This window comes from Coccinella septempunctata, chromosome 4, assembly GCF_907165205.1.
Source record: "Coccinella septempunctata chromosome 4, icCocSept1.1, whole genome shotgun sequence".
Taxonomy (NCBI): Eukaryota; Metazoa; Arthropoda; class Insecta; order Coleoptera; family Coccinellidae; genus Coccinella; species Coccinella septempunctata.
In genome coordinates this window covers 10,700,488-10,722,234 of record NC_058192.1, presented here as the reverse complement: position 1 = coordinate 10,722,234, position 21,747 = coordinate 10,700,488, and the positions used below count along the sequence as shown (strand labels likewise).

The following is a 21,747-nucleotide window of genomic DNA, read 5'->3' as shown; positions in this document are numbered from 1 at the left end:
CATTCGTTTCTAGCTATTCAAGGTGATTGAGAACTTATAACTTGCGTGAAAAATTTTACTTCCGTCAGAAAAAAATGCGAAATCACGAGAACTTATCAATATGGAAATATATTTCTAGATTCGCATGTCAGATCATATATGGGGAAAATCGTTTTAAAAATGCGCGTAAATTCGTCGGAATTGCTCTATAAAATTGTGAGAATGATGCTCGTCATTCGCTATTCGTATAGATCAAAAGATCATGGGATAAATTGTAGATATGGATTCTTTTGGAATATGTTCAATGGAAGATCAACTTTTGTTTTATGAAACTCATCATCGACTTCAACTATTCCTCTTAAATCAAACGATCTAAATGGGAACTGAAGAAGAGTCTCCCCAAAAAAACGTCATTTTTCTCCTAATATATTTCAGCGTTCAATTTGCCTGACTCGAATCCACTAGCAACAAACTTCACGATAACATCTGAATATTCGTTTTAATAATTGGTCTCAAAACTGATATAACTCACTGATATAATAAACTAAGATTTCGAGATAACTCGAAAATCGCTTTAAGCCTCACTTTACACGTGTTGTAGATTGATTCGCTTTATTGTATTTAATAACAGTGCGGTGTTTCAAAGGACCACTAATGGTTGCTACCGTTCAAGAAACGCCTATGGCTCCTAGCTAAAGATCCGTTCGAAAACATGCTCTGAATAAAAGTGATTGAGAGAATATTCTGCTTCCATAACGTTACGAGTTACCTATTCGGAATGACACACTTTTTGTGAGTACACAGATGCTTATCTTCCAGTTTGGTAATTAAATTAAACGTAACTTGTCATTAATGAAGCCTGTGTTTAGAGAGACTTCATATTAACACGCCTGAAATCAATATTTAACTACAATTTGCTCAAAAAAGTATACCTATATAAATTAAGCAAGCAATAAAAGTTGCTCTACACTCGTCGCAGCTTCTAACTTATCTATCGCTTTTTTATAATTTGTTTTGTTTGTGTTTCTGACTAATTTTTTTCCCTAAAACTTTTCGTTTTTTTTTTACTACTAGTGTTCAGTAACATTTTGGAGTAACTTTCCCAGAAACCCTTAATTTTTCATGTTCACACTTCCACGTGAGACCCCAGTGGTATTTCACTCCCCACCAGCCAATCCCAATAAATCCAAACCGTATAAGGATCAACCAAACACATCTCTGGGTGTTCAGCTTGTAGAGCTGGAGTCACGACGCCATATTTTATAAGTAGGCTGTGCCAGGTACATATTAATTAAGTTTATTTTTCGAAACGGACAACAAACACTGATGTCGATAACAATAATGTACACCTTTCAGATGAAGATACATTGCCTGCTGACGTTTCATGCCAATTTCAGGTGTTCATTTGTTCGGGTTCGCCTGAAGAGGGATTTAATCAAGATGGCTGGGTAGAAAAGTTTATGGTCGCACGTTTCACGAACAGATTCGAATTCTTTGATCTGAACGGAGTGTTGTGTATTGGCCCGATCGTGAATAATTCGTTGGAAATGAGCCTTGGGAATCTTGCTGCAGAATGGCGCGGAGATTTTCGGTTCGCTACGTCAAATTCAGGGTCTTTTAAAGGATTGTTCCTTCTATTGATTAAAAATTTACGGAAAGTGGTGCATCCTAAAGGAAAAATGCAGAAACTCTTTCGGAACAAAAATTGTAGCAATGAATATGATTTTGGAAGAAGGCACTGGCATACTTTTATTTTTTTCTTCAAGAATATGAAAGTCAATGCCAGTAGGCAAGTCAGTGTAGTTTTTGAAGACAAGGTTTTCAACCTGAAATATTCACCTTAATAAGGTATCTATTTTTACCGAATCCCGTTCGAATATCTTTGATATTTGGAAAATATCGAGGAATTTCTTGATTATTTGGAATACATTCAACGCCCTGTATCTTACTCTCAAATAATTAGTCAGAGTTGAAAGAACGTTTATGTGGGGTTACTGGCCTAGTTGAGACCATTGAACTAAAGAAAGAAATGGAAGGGACTCTCGGGTCAGCAAAAGTGAGGCCGACTGAAATAGACAATTGGATGTATATCGTTCTCTCTCTGTACTTGCGCAAGGAGAGATAACCTATTAAAGTTTGAATTTAAATTTTTGACGTTTCGTTTTTCTGATTTGAATCGTATTTTTTATCAAATCAGGACGTTTTCTGAGTTAATTATGCGATCATAGATAACCTATATGCGATGTGAATTATATTTTTCATAGTAGTGTAGAAGGAATTTAATAATTTTTTTGCCAAATACCTGCAACAATGAGATGGGGATATCTGAAATTTTGGACTCGTTTCTCGAACTGTGATGATTGGAATCATATTTTTCATCAATTCAAGACGTTTTCTGAATTAATTTTGCGATGTTGATCATATTTTTCAGAGCAGTGCAGACGGAATTTAATGAGTCTTTTTTTGTATGAAAAGAACAAAAATTTGTTGATTTTAACTAGATTAGCATATTGTGAAAGAATATAATCATGTGAAACTCGTCAAGGTTCTAATCTACATGTTGAACATACGTATTTTCCTTCTACTATACTGAATTTTAAGTTAATTAAGGAGCGTTGTCCAAAAAAAAACAAGTGTCAATTCTTTCTATATTTTTATTATATACAATATATATAATAGTTTATATATATCTTCAGTTAAAGTGTACAATGAAAAAGAAAATTATTGATTTCAAATAATTTAAATTCACTCGAAAACTTACATGCGCTCTGCTTCTCATCGGATTAGATTAGATTAGATGGATCTTCGTTTGCAATTAATATTACAAATGGTGTCGACAGTAATAAAGAAATATAAAATATCACAGTGGTAACAACATGCATACAAACACAATAAAAATAAAAAACAATCCTCATCACATATTCTTTCTCCATAAGAACTCTTCTATAGAATATATAGTTTCATTTAAAAGCAACCTTTTCACTTCTCTCAGAAAGTTCTTCCACTTCTGATGCACATAACACAGTGAGTTGTATATGAAGAGTGATGGAACTGTAAGTATTCCATGATCTTTGAATGTCTTGGGATATTATTGAATACACTTGGTACAGCATCAAGTTTCAATATATTTCTTGTATAACTTGGATTATGAAGGTAATCTTCACATATTCTACTTTACCTTGAGGGATACCAATTTTCCCTTCCTACAGCAGTAATCCAAAGTTCCAAAATATCTGGGCGTTTAAAAGGAAACCTAAAATAAAGTAATATATAATGCTTTTGATGTCACAAAAAGGGATCTCATAATGAAAATATTTAAAATAAACCTACCTGTGGAAACTCTTTGCCTCATTTTTGTTCTGCTCATTAGAGCATCCTTTAGCAACTTGTTACAACCATCGTTCTAACAAGATTCTGAGTTTTACCAATTTTGCGTGACTGCAAACAGTACTGATGTTGATGGGGACAACAATGATTTGAGAAACACAAAAACCTATAAAATACTTTCTCTAAAACTTTATACCACAAATTCACAACTTCAATTCTGAAGATTACTTACTCAGAGGACAGTTAAAATCGAAAGAGGTCTTTTCAGACAGTTTCAACCCTTTTAATTTCTTCGGGTGGCCAGGTAAAGGTAATCTGTCCCTTCACTAGATCCATATTTCTCAGAAACCGAAAATCCAGATACTTAAAGGTTTTCGAGTGGGATTCCCCGATTTATTTGAGTTGTTTCAAGCGAATATTAATCATGAGTTTTAGCATTCTGAACACTTTTAGATCTCGTTTCCAATTGAACACAACAGAAATCATCCCAAAAACTAATTTAAACTGAGTAATCAACAAAACCGTCAGCTGATTGATGTAAACAAAACATCTAAAAGAGAGAGAAAGGATACCCACCAATAGTCTTTCTCACTCCCACACTTTTGGACACACTTTCTGCCGATTTGCTGAACTGCGGGTCCCTTCCATTTCTTTCTTTAGTTCAATGGTTGAGACGGCATTTAGTATCAATCTAGTTGTTATCTGTTAAAAAAACCCTCAGATTCTTGAAAGAGCAAACACTTATATTATGTGACTTATCTAAGTGAATAGTGGCGCCAAGGTCTTATCGAAGATACATATTCTTCTCCCAAAGTTTTAGTTCTATTTTAATTTCTGTTTGATTTAAACTAACAGGAAGTATTCCTATATTAAAAGCAGGAGGAAGAAGAAGAAAAGCAAAAGAAGTCACTCTAGTTAGTTGAAGATAATTACCATTACCATTACGACCAGTGTTTATATTGGTTTGCTTGTCTTCACAAAGTGTGGTTGAAGTTTGATATGGACATTCAAATCATACTTCCCCTATCTCTAAACCTTCCATATATGCACACGTCATTAATTCATGGCAGTAAAAATTCATCCGACAGATTCAAAGATTATTGTCTTGCCAGCAAAGCGGAAATCCAACACCGGCAGGATTCCACGAAAAGAAGACCACTGGAAACGCATAGCTGCAATTGTCAATTAAGAGTGCTTTGACTTTGAAGATATCGTATTGCGTCAGTCATCTCGTTTCGAGCCGTCAAAGTCGACACATCCTCGCGCGATACGGCACGTCAAGTCGAAGTGGCAGAACGCCCTCGGCTCTCGCCTTTTCAAAAGGAATACAACGAGATAATTCGCATCCTGAGTGGATGTTTCCTCCGATGGCTCGCATCGGAAAACCATCAAATCTGGCTTTTCGCGCTTCAATAATGCCGAATAACCACACTGCAGTCTACTCGAAGCCCTGAAAGAAACATGTTCGGAGATTGCCAGTTTTTCCCCTGTTTCATATGCTGTAGGCCATTTGCACAGTAGTTCAACCCATTGGAAATCTTTTTTATATAGATCACTGACATAGAGAATGTACTAAGCAATACCCGCATGAAAGTGTCTGCTCTGTAGAAAGAGAGGAAGCTATGATGCGGCTTTTTTCATAGACAAGAGACATAGATGAACCAATCAAAATTCTAGAAAATGACAACAACTGGCCGCATTTTCGGTAGTCTCTTTCACATTTTTCTTTCATTTTATTCATAGATAAACACTATAGATGGGAAACTCTCAGATAAAATTTTGTTACGAAGAAAAGCGCCATCTCTTAAACGTCAGCAAACTAATCTCGATTAATTTGTCGAGAGCCCCCTTTACGCTTTGATAAGGTAATTTTATTTTATTTTATTTGGAGACAACTATGTAACAAATAATACTCTGAGTTCATACATACAATTTATTAGATGAAATGTTCACATATGATAATTGAAAAACAATAGAATATATGATTGATAAACAAAAATCAGTTAAATGAAACTTATCTATCTTTTATGAGAGAGAGAGAGAGAGAGAGAGAGAGAGAGAGAGAGAGAGAGATTTATTGATGAATTGCACACTACATTATGCTTTCACAGGTCAGTACAGAGATATAGAAACATCAGATACTACAACAATACTTCACATTATCAGAATGCACACACACATATATAGGTAAATAGCATAGCACTAATTACATGAATAGTCAAACAAACATACAGTATTGAAAGTCTATAATCAAATATAAATAATAGATCTGCAATTCAATGAAAGTCGGTCTCAGAGATTCTCATGCCCCTGAACTCGTCCACCGAATCTGATGAGCTGAAATACCTCAAATTTGGACAAGATTTCAAGCGCTTCATGAGAAAATCATACCTCTTCTTTGGTACTACATCCTACGAAATCAGGAAAGATTTAATCCTCGAATTCCTAATAGTCCGGCTTCTGAAGAATTATGCCAACCATAACTCTCATTCTCTATGATAACTCTATAAGGAACCATAAGAACAGGCAATTTTTTCTCTCTTCTTTCACTTTTACTCGTTGCTCTTGAATTTAGGTACACAACAATATTTCTTCCCAACGAAAACTTGTAATAAAATGAACAAACAAACTTGAAATCGAATGTTGATCATTTGACATATCAATTTCACACACAAGCGCAGAATCAAAGATTAACTTAGTCTATGCTACAAAGTCACTCTAGTTCATGCGCAGAATTATCAGCGTAGGAAACTAACATTTTTTCATATTAATTCGCTGACCTTTCAGAGATGGCAGCAGTTCATTCGGTTCACGTCATTACTGAGGGAGTTTCACCCCCCTGATTTTATTGTAGCGTCGAATAGGGAGCGGACAGTCCATTCTTATATCATTAATATACAAGGGGATTCATTGGTAAATGGCCGAAGGGTCTATCTCTCTTTATAATCAAGATACAGAGTGATTTATTGATTGTGTCAATTTCTTCCATTACCCATTATATTCGAACCATCCTATACAGGTGATAAAATCGCATGCGGAAGTATGAGAAAAACCTTGTTCCCTTTAGTTTTTCCCCTTTTCTCGAATATCATATCAAATAAAAGGAATTTTGATATAGACGCTGTTCCTTTGGATTCAATCTTATCAGTTTTTCCTATGCCAAACTCGAACAAAAAAAATTCAGTTGCTGTGTCAGTATAAACTTGGTGTTGCGGAGAATAAACGTACAGAATATCATCAACATATATAGGATGGTTCGAAAGTTATGGGTGGTAATTGGCAAAATCAATAGAACAACACTCTGTATCTTCATTATAAAGAGATATAGACCCTTTAAATATGGGTTATTCTAACTCCCTCAGTGCCCTCTAATTACCCTTAGTTGTCAATGGAGTGTCAGAAGTTTTTTTAATTTCTTTCTCCTTTTTTCAATTTTCTACTGGATAACCACTGGTATATCTATGGGAGTCATGGGAGATGATTCCCCAACATAAGGGTCCTGTAGCGTTCCTCGAACAACTGAAGAACAGAAGAATCATCACTTGGAAGACTGGACCTGGTGGAAAGACCCTCCCAGTCAAAAGCAAGATTAGGCTATTAATTTGAGTACTGAAGGCATTTCTAACGACGAGGGTTATCCTCTACCAAGATCAGCAGAAGATTTTTGACGCAGAGATGATATTCCTCCCAGTGCAATTGAAGGACAAGTTATGCACCTATGATTATTTATTTTTTCTTCATTCATCATCAACTCTTCGAATAAGTTTTGATGAAAGCTTTATTATTCACTTTTTTCCTCGTTTTCTGCTCCTTTTTTTAGTTTCAGATATTATTTCGAAATGGAAAAAGGATAAAGAAATTTTCATATCAATGGAAAAGGAGCCCTTCAGTATTAATTAAAAGCTTATTCTGTAAACAAATTTGTCATCACTACACTACTCACGGGGAGACAGGGTTTTTTACTAAAGTTTTTACCCAAGCTCTTGTATCATACTCCGAATTGTATGGTACCCCGTTACACTAACCTTTGCTGAAACTCATACATATGCTATATTGTTTGATAACCAAAAATGTATTGCTTACATTCGAAAGAATATATATATATATACCCTTAGTTTACGCCATTCACCAATGAATCACCTTGTATATCTCCGATTCCTTCGTGCCCAAAACTGGTGGGAAAATCGACGACGAAAGCCTCTTGGCGAACTTCCCCGACGCCCCGTCCTCTAATGTAAATTGGCCCTTAGATAGAATATGACTGAAACGGCGGCGGAGAACGAGATAATTCGCATCCTGAGTGGATGTTTCCTCCGACCGCTCACATCGGAAAACCATCAAATCTGGCTCTTCGCGCCTGAATAACACGGCATAATTATAAATCAATGTCTTATTGGTCTTATGCTAATGTACCGTGATCGATAGATGGTATCGCGACGTCGTCGCAATAAAGAGGAAGTTATAAATCGTTCGGAATCTAAAATTGATCTGCGAATTAAATCGATGGGCACACCTCTGTCATCTGTAGACGTTTCACGCGCTATCTGGCTCGCCAGCAAAACTTTTTTAAAGGTTTAGGGAGATAAGGTGAGAAATGTGTTAAGGGATGATTAAAAGGGCGAAGCGTCGCTGGCGGAGCAGATAACGGGGTTGGGTATGGTTTATTCAGTCGCGCAATCGATGTACCTCGTTTATGCTCATCTGGGGCCGATTTGTCACTCTCGTTTTCTATATAGACCGGGTAATGGATATTTGAAAAGGTAACAATTTTTTCTTTGGAACAAAACGCTTTAAATTTCAATACAAGTGGTCCTTTTTTCTAAAGTCATCGTGATATTTCACTTTTCATTAATCCAGGTCCAAATACGACCCTTGATTGTAACAGAGAGCCACCCAGGACAAAAACGTGCGAGGGTAACTCCCGTAAAACGAGTCAACTCTACAGCAAGAGTCTTTCACTCACATATTTCAACAGTAGCTTCTTGAGGTCAAAAGAAACAATTTTTGCCCATACCATTTTTTTCTGATTCGGCCCTGACAAAAAGATATAGCCATTTAAAGTTTTCATAATGAGCTGTGCCATCTCTGGAAAAACAAAATTACCTTCAGAATAACTAGCTAAATCTGTGGCACTACACTTCTGTAGATCTTTTAAACAGAGTTGTATTCAGCCAAAGTACCCAATTTTTCAAATATCACAAATACTTTTTAATTGTTGAACATCAAATCACTCGAGAATGGCCCATTTTACGAGAAAATATGAAGAGTAGATACTTTTATTTTACCAAACACTCAAATATTCATTAGATAGAGTCTAACTCGATAGGAGTTGGGTTCTTTGAATTTTTGGTATTTTCGAGGGACGTAATGGTCATAATGAGAAAACTGGAAGACGTGGGTGATATTTTGTGTTCGAAAAAAATTCATCACGTACAGCTGGACCTCTTTAATCCGAACCCCCTCTAATCCGAACGGCAGACACCCGCCCGCGTTTTTTTTTGTCGTGCGTTTGTTGCGCACTGAACCTCGAGACCAGGCTCTTATTTGTCATTAAATACCTCCTGGCAAACTAAAATATTGGATTTCTTTGAAAAAGTTCAATGAATGTAGTGTTTATAGATGAATATACAGGGTAGGGAAAATCGTTGTTTACTGAGAAGATCTCGAGAACTATAGCAGCTAGAAGAAAACGGATGACACATTTCCGAGCTCATTTTCGGAGAAACAAAGAATGGTGAAAACCGCAGCCTCCTACGATACTTCGTTTGAGTTTGACAATTTCGTAAATTCCTCATAACTTTTTTGTCTTTGAAGTTACAAATCTGAAACTTGAACCTTCTACAGGCACTTTTTCACGTAGAATCCACTGATGAGCTCAAAATATTTTTTCATTTCGAATCATTAGGTGAACTTTTATTTTTTTAAATGAAAACTTTTATTGAATCTGATATTTTTGAATTTGAAAAAAATCTTTTGTCAGTAGATTCTACGTATGAAAGAGTCTGAGAAGGTTCAAGTTTCAGATCCGTAACTTCAAAGACAAAAAAGTCATGAGAAATTTTCGGAATCGTCAAAATCTCAATTTTTGTTTATAACTCGAAATCTAAAAATGATAGGCCGATTCTGTTTTCAGATTTGGATTAGTCACGAAAAAAGAGCTCGAGAATGTGTCATCCGTTTTCTTCTAGCTGCTATAGTTCTCGAGATCCCTTCAATAAACAACGAATTTTGCCCACCTTGTACATTTGAAATTTCATAAAAAAATACCCTATAAATCCTCTATACTGTAATCCGAACACTCTACTAATCCGAACGGGGGGTAAATTTTTGAAGTTCGGATATAAGAGGTCCTGCTGTAAATGAAGAATCATATTCCTAAATTCATTCCATTCGATAAAACCGTTTGTGAGATAGAACTGAAAATAACATTTTTTATGGTTTTTCAACAGCCTGTATCTTTTAAACGAGCCGGTTTGGAAAAAATGGTAAAGAAAAGGGTGTTTCTTTTGAGCTCTAGTATCTACTATTAAAATTTTTGTAAGAGTGGATTCCTTGGTTTGAAATTTGGAATGAAATCAAATGGTAACTTTAATGGAATGTTTCATTTAGATAAGTTTTACCCCCAGAAAGAATACTCCAACACTAATTATTTTACATGCACATTCAATACCGTACCCTTATTCTTCTATCCTTTTAACCTCTTTTTGCCGATTTACCAAGACTATTTCCAGAAATATATTGCATTTCATATAATTTATTTTTGAGCAGTCCCTTCTTCGATACAGCCCCCAAAAGATGACACCTGAAACACAAATGTTCTCCTTAAAAACCAGAAAACTGACAGAAATGGAATTGAGTTTATACTCTATGGGAGAGAAAAGACAATCGAAAAAAATTTGGTGGTTTTCTATTATAATGCCAGCATTATATCCGTCTACTAGGTGAATTTAAATTCGAAGATACCGATATTATTGGAAATGAGATATTTTTGAATGGATTTGTGTACAAATCCCTAGTATCCCTAGTATCCTACTTGCATATAATGGCTATTATCCACTTGGGTGATTTACTAAACTCGACTCCGATATACTCATTGAACATCTCTAATGACACTTTTTGGGCATTGCTTACAGCCGAAGTGCGCATAAACGAGGTGACCAGCGTGTATCTCGACGGGGTTCAATCAGTCTCATTGTGCCGCCCTCGGTGAGTTACTAATCACCTGGGCTACCATTTTGGACCTTCCTTCCTTATAATAGGTCCCTCAGCCACCGCTCCAATAATGATAACGTTTTTTTGTTGAATTAATCCTGGGCGAAAATGCATTCATAGTTCATATCTCCGCTAATGGGGCTCGTTTTTCACCGCGTTCGAACAACAGTGGTAACCTCTTTCAGATCGATAATGAAGAATTGTCCTAATATAGGACGGCATTTATTGAAAGCTCAATTAGATAAGGGCCCTACTCTGCAGTGTCATACTTTGAGGTTGCAGGGGAGATATGGGTACTATTAATGTGAAGATCTGAATGGGGCAACGAATGAATTATCACTCTTCAAAGTACCTACCTTACCCTTATTTTAGTTCACAGGTTTATATCAAGAAAAATATTGATGGTAACTCGGTTAGCAAATTGATGCCATAAAAAACTAGTCACTATCACAATAGATCTTCAGGTTAGACGAGCTGAATTGTGAAACTATTTGGGTCATTATAATCAACGTTTCGGAAAGCATTTGTCAGCTATCTTCAACATGTACCTTGTGGTCAAATAACTCTACCTAGTTCAGCTTCTAGTTCAGAACTAGTTTCATAATTGAGCTGATGCTTGTGACATCATTTAGAACGTATTCTTAGTCCAACTACAGAATATGTTCGTTTAGATGATTTAATTTCAAGCTGGGCTTAAAGTGTGAAGAAAGTTTTGAGGAAATCAATCGAATGACAAAAGAATTTTTCTTCTGTGAAGTCTTCCACTTTCTTTGAACTGAAGTTTTCGAACTCCTCAGCCAAAAACAAAAATATCAATCTTACTCTAAATATGATCGAAAATAAACATTCAATCTCCAAGGATGGGTATAAAAACAATTTATAGGCCCTATTGTAAAAGTATATGAAATCCATGCTCGAGGATTGTCTCAAATCAGTGTAAGAGTTCAAATTGATCATGAAATTGAAAAATTAAGGGTCGAGCTTAACAGAGCAACAAAATATACAAAAACATGAATTCTCCACTAGATTAAACAATATAAGTTAACTGAAATTGAATTTTTTTTTTGAGGGTTCTTCTCATGGCGTCTAAAATCTGATTCTTCTTCGTTCATAACGAGGAAAAGAGTGAAAAACTAATCCCGCCTTACAGAAATGTTACACTCACTTAACCCTTATTTCAATCTTTTCCCACAAACCTTCTAGAAGTCATAATTGGTATCAACAGTCCAGGACGATAGGATATCTGGCGAATGTATTTTCGATTTTAAGAGAATGATAACTCTAAAAGCCTCACATTGATATCGCGAGTTCTTTATCGTCCTATCTCGGCTGGCTAATGCAACTCTTGGAATTCAGTTTAAAAATATCCTTGACGGCCGGTAAACAAGCACTCTGAAAATGCCCAGTCCGATAATTAGGAAATAGATAAGTCAATTATAAATGGTTTTAATCTATGATTGATTCACGGTCTACGCAAGGATTCCGTATCTTGCTGGAGCCATACCACCTACGTATCTTTCTTTTAATCTTCGCTGGAGATATCTGTCCCTGCATTCATTGTGTCGGAATTCTATGGTATGTATGTTGAAGTTATGATAAGATGTGACTCATGCATTAGGTCAACTCCGATAATGGGTAAATACAAAAAATAACAAATACGACTCGTAATCCTGAAATTGTTCAAAAATCAACATAACGAAGAAATCCCAAGATATCGAGCAATATCGAATTGTTCTTATATTGGATTCTTGCAGAATTGAGCCTACTTCTGATTTGAAAAGAGTCAGTTTGAACCATAAAAATTTAGTTTCGTATAACTGCTTCCTAAGGATTATTATGCTTCCTAATCTGAGCTGTTCTCACCACTGTGTCATCCATAACTTGTTTTCCAGCTCCAGAGCTCCAGTGAACTGAGTGAACTCCAAAATCTTTTAAGGCTTCCAGTTAGCTAAGCCCTCTTTCCTCTTCATATTTTCTTGTGCAAGACTTTCTTCGCGTAGATTCGCAATAAAGATGCATTCTGTGATCAGATGAGCAGGAGTTTCCTCCTCACAGATACACTAGTCATTTTTTGATAAACCAATTCTTATCATATGCTTTCTGATGTGACAATGTCCTGTAAGAAAGCCATTGAAGAGGCATGACCTACTCTTTACTTAGATTCAAACACTTTATGGGTTCCACTTTGATGTTTTTCATGGTACTATTGTCAGGACCTCTGAATGGCAACAACTCCACGTATCCGAATACGAGGAAACATTGGAAAATTCTTAGCCTACTATAGAACCAAACAAAATTTCAATGTCAAAATATTTTATTACTCAACATATTCTCCTCTTAGTTGGATACATTTATTACAGCGAACCTGCAACGTCTCTAGACCTTTCAAAAAAAATGTTTCTTCTTGTTCTGCAAACCAGACCTCAACAGCTTTTATTACCTCCTGTTGGAAGCAAATTTACGACCTTTTAAACTATTTTTCAGTAGAGGAAAGAGATGATAGTCGGATAGAGCCAAATCTGGTGAATAAGGGGGGTGTTCTAGTAATTCAAACCCTAAATCACGAATTTTTTGCATGGCAACATGAGATTTGTGTGCAGGGGCGTTGTCTTTCAAAAACAGAACACCTTTGGATAGGTTTTCGCGTCTTTTCTCTTTAATTTTTTCCCGTAGAGTGGTCCGTATTGTCGAATAGTAGGTAGTCTCCGGATATTGTTCTACCCTTATCCAAAAAATCAATCATGAATGCTCCATGGCAATACCCAAAAACTGATGCAAGAACTTTTCTAGCTGATTTTTGGACACGAAACTTCTTAGGTCCTGGAGAACTAGAGTGTCGCCATTCCATCGATTGTTGCTTTGTTTCTGGATCGTAGAAACGTACCCAAGTCTCATCCATAGTAATAATTCGGTTTAAGAAGTCTACATCGTTTTCAAATCGAGCACAGATCGAACGCGATGCTTCTACCCTTGCACGCTTTTGGTCAACATTCAAACATTTGGGAATTCCATTTTGCAGCAGTTTTTCTCATGTCCAAATTGACGTGAACTATATGATGAACGTGTTCGTATGAAAAATTCAGTGCTTCAGATCTCCGTTTTAGCCCAATTCGACGGTCTGATAAAATCATGTTATGAACTGCATCGATATTTTCGGGGACTGACACAGAAACTGGCCTTCCCGATCGGTCATCATCTTCAATGGAAAATTTACCTCTTTTGAAGCTTGCAGTCCAATTTTTCACGGTCGCATACGAAGGACATTGATCACCAAGGGTATTAAGCATATCTTCGTGAATCTGCTTACCTCTTAACCCTTTCAAATACAGGTACTTGGTGATGGATCGGTACTCCAATTTTTCGATTTTCACAATTTCAGTGGACATCTTCTTTCTTGTAATTCATTGCGTAACTCTGGTTTACTTTTTTGACCTTAAACTTCACACTGACACTTCTAATGAGTTATTGTTCGTTGCTATGGTAACGAAATCTTTTTTTTATGCATTGAACTGGTCTAGCCTAACTAGATATCAATACATCCTCGTAATGGAAAATTGGTCTTGTGTGTTCCAACTGCGGAATTGCTGTCAACCAGAAGCGTGTAACGCAGAGCTCACGCAACAGTGTGAAACCCACCTCTCTACCACATGCTCCCCATGCATCCAATTGAAAAACAATACTCGGAACAAGATAGCGAAACGTCGATGTGGCTCGAGATTAAGGTTATTAAGAATTAATAAGATGGTGGTTGGGAATTCTCGCGGGCGATAACGATCTTTAATTAGAGTTTGGAATGTGTACTCGCTCAGATTAAGATCGTGGTAGGCCGAGTAGAGATACGGCCTGCGATGTGTACTGTGATGTATGTTGTTGAATGTGTATGCGCGCTTCTCTAATACAAGTTACGAAGGGGATATTTCGTATTCTTGCCAGTTAACATCTATCGGTTCTTCATTAACGAGTTTGTGGTTCAGCTGTATGATGTCGGATTTGAAGGTGGGACGTCTGTCAACTGTCAGTATGAGGACAGTATAGTCTAGATCCCATGGTGTTCAACCAATTTGTGGCACTCCTTATAGAATCTAATTTTTAAATGCCCCATTTTATTACTTTGACTACATTGAAGAGTTACCAATGTCATTATTCAGTAGGTACATTAGGCCTTTGGGCATAACCACAATAGTTTGTTGCCCTTGGACATAATGTAAACCAAGAAGTTATTTTGTTTTAGTTTTATTAGGAGGATTAGAGGATTCTGAATTGACTCGCTGTAGGTAATCACTGCATGATGAATAAGAAAAGAATATAGGTTGTCCTTTGAGAAAATTAAGTTTTGATTGAATTTCTATTTGAATTTTTAACTTCAATTTATGAAGACCCTGTATATCAGATTGCTAAAAATAGAGATGTAACGTATAATCCAATATGTTGACAAGAGCTGGGCAAAATTTGGTTTCGATACATTCATTAGAAAACTAGTATCAGCTATTTTAGTGAGCACCTACAGCTGTCAAGATTTGAGGGAAGAGTCGAATATCACAGAATCGGTGCTATATAGGATCATGGTTGTCATACCAAAGTTATTTTAAAATTTGGCAAGGAATTCAAAAATGCAATAATATACAGGGTGTTCCATTTAAAATAAGAAAGTTGATACTAACAGGGAAAAAACGGAGCACCCTGTTTTAAGGTGGGTTATAAAAAATAAAAGTTCAATCGATTACAGACAAGTTTTGTATTCAACTTTTTCTTCTAGCTCCTCTAGTTTCCACAAGAAGGTATAGGGACACTTTAACTCGGACACCCTGTTCCTATAGCATTTTACAATCTCAAAAATCCAAGTCTCTACGACGCTCCAATAAACCCACATTTAGCATCTTGTGTATAAGCACTAAGCTGATATCATAAACTCTGTACCATATTGAAATCTAGACGTGGCAGATATTTCCTATTCCCAGCATCTCGATAAGGAAAAAATAAACCGAATTAACCTGTGACCCAGGACAACCCAACGGTATCCTTACATCATATTTACCCACTCCATAGGTAATAGTCCGTGATAGGTAGGTACTTACGCGTATGTGTACGATTGGATGATAACATCAGGGCTCTCTAGAAATTAATTATATAGCTCCGGGTCTGAGCGATATGTAAACAGCGGTTCTAGCCCAACAAAGTACATTACGAGCTGTCAGTCAATGTAATCGACAACATTAAGTGAATCCTTGCCGACCGTATTCACTATAAGTTTATATGAAGAGGTCGTTTCTGGTAGACACTTTATATATGACATGAATGGACCTTTTTGACGAAGTATGGAATGTTTTGGAACATAATTAATTATTGTAAATGTTGGAAATGAAATTTGTAATCGATTTAAAAATTCCAATCGAGTGTGAGCTAGTTAATTTTTTTTTTCAATTCACCATCGTCTCTACAGGGTTTATTCTAACCCCAAAAATAGGGGAGAATACAAGGTGATCCCTTGTCGGGAAACATCAACATTCCGTAAAGAACAATGGGGTGAAATATAGGTGTCAAAAATGGGAAATTTTCACGAAATTTATAACTGAACCAAATTCGAATGGACAACAGGGTAGTTTGGTAGGGAGTGTAACAAGCTCCAGTGCTGAATGTAGCTGATGAATGAGTATCAGAATAGTAAAAAAACATTGAATGTTGCACATAATTTCCAAATGGTTTCGAATTGAACTAATTAAACCTTTGAGGTTTCGCGTCTGACCGCTCGTTGAAGTCTCCAGCAATTTATCAAAATAAATCGATTTGCTACGGTAACATCTTATTCTTCGTTCGATTAAACGATTTCCTGATATAATAGCTATTTGATTTCATCATAATTTCATTAAATGATGACAGTGAGAGCCATTCAAACCGTCGATTGAAATTTTGAACATTCTTGAATCGAATCATTTTAACATGTGATGATGGTAATGCTATGAAGATATCTTTGAATTCATTTTCTTTCTTTAGAGTCTCTTTCAAACAAAAAATATGGTAAACTTTGGTAATTAAATTAACAGCGTTTTTGAAATCTACATCTAGAACTGTGAAAAAATCATTAGGTAGGTGCCCCACTGGTAATAATCAGAAAGATCGATAGATCGGCCACATCGAGTTCGATAAAATTTTCAGATTTTCAACTAGGAAAGTTGCTCTTTCAGAATATGTATCACATTTCCATCTACGGTTAGTTTTATTGAGAGAAAAATCATTCTAACGGTGACTATGGAAAAATTTCCAAAAAGATGGAATCACTTAAATAATCGTCAAGACCAGACGGCTTCATAGAGCTAGATAAAATTTTCAGATTTTTAACTAGAAAAGTTGCTCTTTCAGAATATGTATCACATTTCCATCTACGGTTAGTTTTATTGAGAGAAAAATCACTCTAACGGTGACTATCGAAAAATTTCCAAAAAGATGGACTCAGATAAATAATTGTCAAGACCGAACGGCTGTATCCAGCTCCATGAAATTTTCAGATTTATTACTAGAAAAGTTGCTCTTTCAGAATATGTATCATATTTCCATCTACGGTTATTCTTATTGAGAGATAATAGACTCGAAAGGTGACTATCGAAAAATTTCCAAAAAGATGGAATCAATTAAATAATTGTCAAGACTGAACGGCTGCATCGAGCTCCATGAAATTTTCAGATTTATTACTAGAAGAGTTGCTATCTAATTATCAGCTAAAGTATTATGGAGACAACATATTAAGGGTGAACTCTGGTCAAGACATAGTTCAATTTTGACTTGCTGCAGGCTAATAATAGCCTACAGCCCTCGCTACAGCCATTTACTTTGAGGGGCTTTGATAAATCAGAGGCAAGCTAAAGTTGAGCTAAGCAAACTTCAACAACTGGCAGCTCTGAGCATTACAAATGCTGTCAGATCAACCTCTTCAGCGTCTATGGAACATGGCAAATTTATGCGATTTTATATGGATATGTCTTTAGAGACATAACATCTTTTTGCAGATAACATATGACCAGGATAACGCAATAAGTCAAATAGGCACAAAAGCTGTAAATTTGGTATTTAAATGTAGTTGCTCGTGAAACAAATTCTGGAGACTTTTACCCAGCCTTTCAACGACCTACGATGATTTTCACGAATTAAATGCGTCAGCGAAAGCGTTATATTTGAAACAACCAATTAATTTCCGAGTATCGCGGCTGAATACAAATGAGCGACCAATTAACATCCCGACTGTTTGAGATTCACCAAGCGCATCTTTCAACACCAGTCGACACTTGGATAGTTATTGTCCCATCTGTTCTCAGGTGGTTCAAAGCAGTTTATAATGATTATTGATCACCATGGTACGGTTGATAGTTCCGTATCTCGGTCCAGATGTGATGTACGGGCCCTGGATAACTGTCACTTGTCCGTGGGTCTGTCCGTAAGAATGCGTGGGTTGCTGCTTGATGGACTGCTTCATTAGAAGAGAGCTGCGACATGCGCGACTCGTGTAGTGCTTGCTCTCTTATCATCCGTGCATTTGTACCAACCAGTTTTCAGGTCGGACTCGAAGTGGGGTTGTGCACTTTGTTTAGGTGCACACCCTGACTAGACTGCGACAGTAATATTTTTTTCCGAGAGAAAAAAGGGTGAAAGAACACTACTTTGAGACTTCTTTCTCATTTGAAGAGGGGAATTTTTCAATAGTCACCTTTCGAGTTGATTATCTCTCAATGAGAATAATCGTAGATGGAAATGTGATACATATTCTGAAAGAGCAACTCTTCTAGTAATAAATCTGAAAATTTCATGGAGCTCGATGCAGCCGTTCAGTCTTGACGATTATTTAATTGATTCCATCTTATTGGAAATTTTTCGATGGTCACCTTTCTAGTAGATTATCTCTCAATAACAATAACCGTAGAGAGAAATGTGATACATATTCTGGAAGAGCAACTCTTCTAGTAATAAATCTGAAAATTTCATGGAGCTCGATGCAGCCGTTCAGTCTTGACGATTATTTAATTGATTCCATCTTTTTGGAAATTTTTCGATAGTCACCTTTGGAGTGGATTATCTCTCAATAAGTCCAATAGACTTTTCATATATTGAATTTCAAGATCCTATTTTAAAGTTTCTACATTACAGAAATATCAGAAGAAAGTATGTATTCAACTAATTATTGACGATTAATTAATGGGTCTCTTTAGGTTGAATTGTGTGTGCATAATCGCAGTCACTGCCTCGTCAGCTCTTCCCCGGCTGGATCCTCTATAACTCACTCCGTTCGACCACTATTTTATTACTTATCACCTACCACTATCGAATGCTTGCCTCAGATTATATCTCCTGCCATGTTTCCTAGCACACACTGCGACGACTAAAGCAAAAAGAAGTGAGAGTTCTTCACTCATTAAACCTCGATTGCTTATCGTGCTTTCCGCAGAACTAATTATAATTATAGTGTTTATCAATTTATCTCCGCTTAAATGATTTTCAATTCATCAACTTGCGCATCAGATTAGTTTCTGCGAAATGAGCCACAGGAGTGGGTGATCCTTCTTACCTTCTTGATTATTTTACAAGGCACCCACGTCCTCACATCCAATTAAAGAACATGTTTCCCTTCCATCCACAGTTCGAACTGAATAACTGTATGGAAATGATCTTTCTGAATAATTACTGATCGATGTTCTTGTTGCAGGTGAGGAGCAGGACTGGGCGAGTAATACCAACAATGCTGACACGCCAGAGACTGCATCGCCATCTTCCCCGGTTGCTAAGGCCAAATCACCAGAAGTTTCGGAAGAAGAAGCCACCAAACCGAAGGTCGACAAGAGCGATGGTGAAGATTCCAGCCAACCAAGGATAAGGCTCAAGGCTAACTTAGCTACTGATCCTGCTCAGCATCCACAGTTGCTGTCGCTGGCAAATTCGAAACCTGAGCTAGAAATCACGACTTCGCCCAGCGAGTATCTCAACAAACTCCCTCCAGTAGTCCAGTCAGCTTTCGCTAGAGGGTTTTTCTTACCCACGGCTCTACAACCCCCCGAACCCCCAGTAAGGCCAGACTCGGCAGACGCTGCAAGACCACCAGCTGTGCAAGTGTTCATTTGTCCACCTTGTGGTATCCGATTTTCCAATTTGAGTACTCTGGAAGCTCATCAAACTTTTTACTGTTCGCATAGACAAAACAAAGCCGATGAAGAAGCCAAAACTAATAGTGGAGTAGAACCAAGTGGCAGCCAGTCGGATCAAGATGGCTTGGAACCATCTTCTAAAAGTATAAGAACAGGCAAACAATACACATGCACCCATTGCTCATATAGCGCTGATAAGAAAGTGAGCCTTAACCGCCATATGAGGATGCACACAGTTTCTCCTAGTCCAACTAATGTGAGTGTAAATAGTCAAGATGCTGAAAACGATCGATACTGCGCAGAGTGTGACATCAAGTTCAGCAATCAAAAAAATTATCGCGCTCACAAATTGCACTATTGTAACTCCCGGCACGTTAACAAACCAGCCACGGTATCATCCAAACCTGCCTCTAACACATCAAGCTCATCTCCGGCTTCCCCTGTGGATACAACTGGTAGAAATCCAGCTTCACCGAATGGTTTCCCACCACAACAACCTTTCTTGGCCTTACCGACAAACCCAATAATAATAGTGCCATATTCTTTATTCAAGAGTGCGAGTCTCCTTCCTGGTTTCATACCACAGTCTGTTGGAATGCCAAACGCAGAAACCCCCTGTTTTCTCCTACCGAATGGTCAGCTTCAACCGATGACTCCCTCTATCACCACGAACCCTGCGGAAGTCTTGAAAACAATCAATAAGGTCAAGGACGCTGTGATAACGAAGGAAAACTCTTCTGCGCCCCTGGATCTGAGTGTGAAGAAGCCTTCGGAAAAGAATTCGTCGAATGACAATGAGAACGAGAAGGAGAATATGAAACATTTTCCACCTTCACCTGAGAAAATCGAATGTGTACCTTCCATCCCGAATTCTCCACCGTCCACACCTCGGTCTCAGTGTGGAGCTTCACCGGCTCTCAGTGTTTCCCCGAAAAGGAAACATGATAATGAAACCTCCAGGAGTAATAGTCCAAGAATGCCAAGATCTAATCCAAAATCGAATATACACCTCGAGAAACCACATGCTAGTCCTGACACAAACATTCCATTCGATATTGCTGCTTCAATTCATCCTTTCCTTCTGCATCCTGGATCGCTAGCTCTATTTTCCCCTGAAGTTCAGATGCGTTTAGCGGCAGAGATACCGCCAGTTCCACCTGTCGCCCCTCAGGTTCTGGTGAAGCAGGGTGTTTCCAAATGCAAAGAATGTAACATCGTGTTCTGTAAACACGAGAACTATCTGATCCACAAGAAACATTACTGCTCGGCAAGGACGCAGGAAGACGAAGCTTCGAAAACGTCGGGAAGCCCACCAGTCAGTCCAAGAAGTAACGACACATCTAGTCCTGCTACTCAGTACCAACAGCTCATCTGTGTCGCTTGCGGAATCAAATTCACCTCTTTGGATAACCTGAACGCGCATCAAGCCTACTACTGTTTGAAACGGGCTGATGTTGATGTCAGAAGATGCACCAAATGCCGAGGTATCATGGAACCGGGCCACCATTGTCCTGTTGCTGGATGGAAGTGTCCTTGTTGCGATGTGGTCAGCCCCACGTCCAACGCGGCTCAAAGGCACATGGAGACACATACTGGAGTGAAGGCATACAGATGTGCTATCTGCAGATACAAGGGGAACACTTTGAGAGGGATGAGGACACATATCAGGATGCACTTTGAGAAGAGATCACCTGATTTACAGGTAATTTTCGATTTTTAATAGTTTTTCCAATTATTTGATGTTCGGTTTTGGATACCGTCGATTTCACTTCCTTCTTTTGACTTTTGACATGCCATCTGCTGGCAAGGCAGTTCAGAAGAAAGGTTTCTACGCTATCCATGATCCATCTGCAAGGTGTTACAATACTTAGTCACATGGAAAACAGAACACCTAGTATTAATGAATCTCTTACAACGAAAGATTAACCAAATGAAGTCAGAGCCTACCGACTAGACCATTATGACATTTCAAATTTCTGCATGAGCTTTGCAGGGAATCCCTGATACGTTCAATATGATTTAGGTCCTTTTAAGTCAAGTTAGTATTCTACCACTTCTACCTGGTAGATGCATTGGCTAAGCGGTAGGCTAGCTCAACATTTGT

At 37.5% G+C, this 21,747-nt stretch overlaps 1 protein-coding gene and 1 long non-coding RNA gene across 3 annotated transcripts in view; one reads left to right on the top strand and one right to left on the bottom strand.

Moving 5' to 3' along the window:
- LOC123310956 (zinc finger protein ush) overlaps window positions 1-21,747 on the top strand; it is a 171,994-nt gene that overhangs the window by 148,700 nt on the left and 1,547 nt on the right. For both annotated transcript variants that reach the window (XM_044894682.1, XM_044894683.1), the window contains one exon: window positions 19,208-21,345. In XM_044894682.1, the coding sequence (XP_044750617.1) occupies window positions 19,208-21,345 (2,138 nt within the window). The remainder of the gene's footprint in view (window positions 1-19,207; window positions 21,346-21,747) is intronic.
- On the bottom strand, window positions 2,981-3,859 carry LOC123310957. The gene is made up of 3 exons (XR_006537414.1): window positions 3,539-3,859; window positions 3,310-3,472; window positions 2,981-3,232 (listed from the first exon to the last, which is right to left on the bottom strand). It is a non-coding gene; the product is annotated as an uncharacterized LOC123310957 (long non-coding RNA).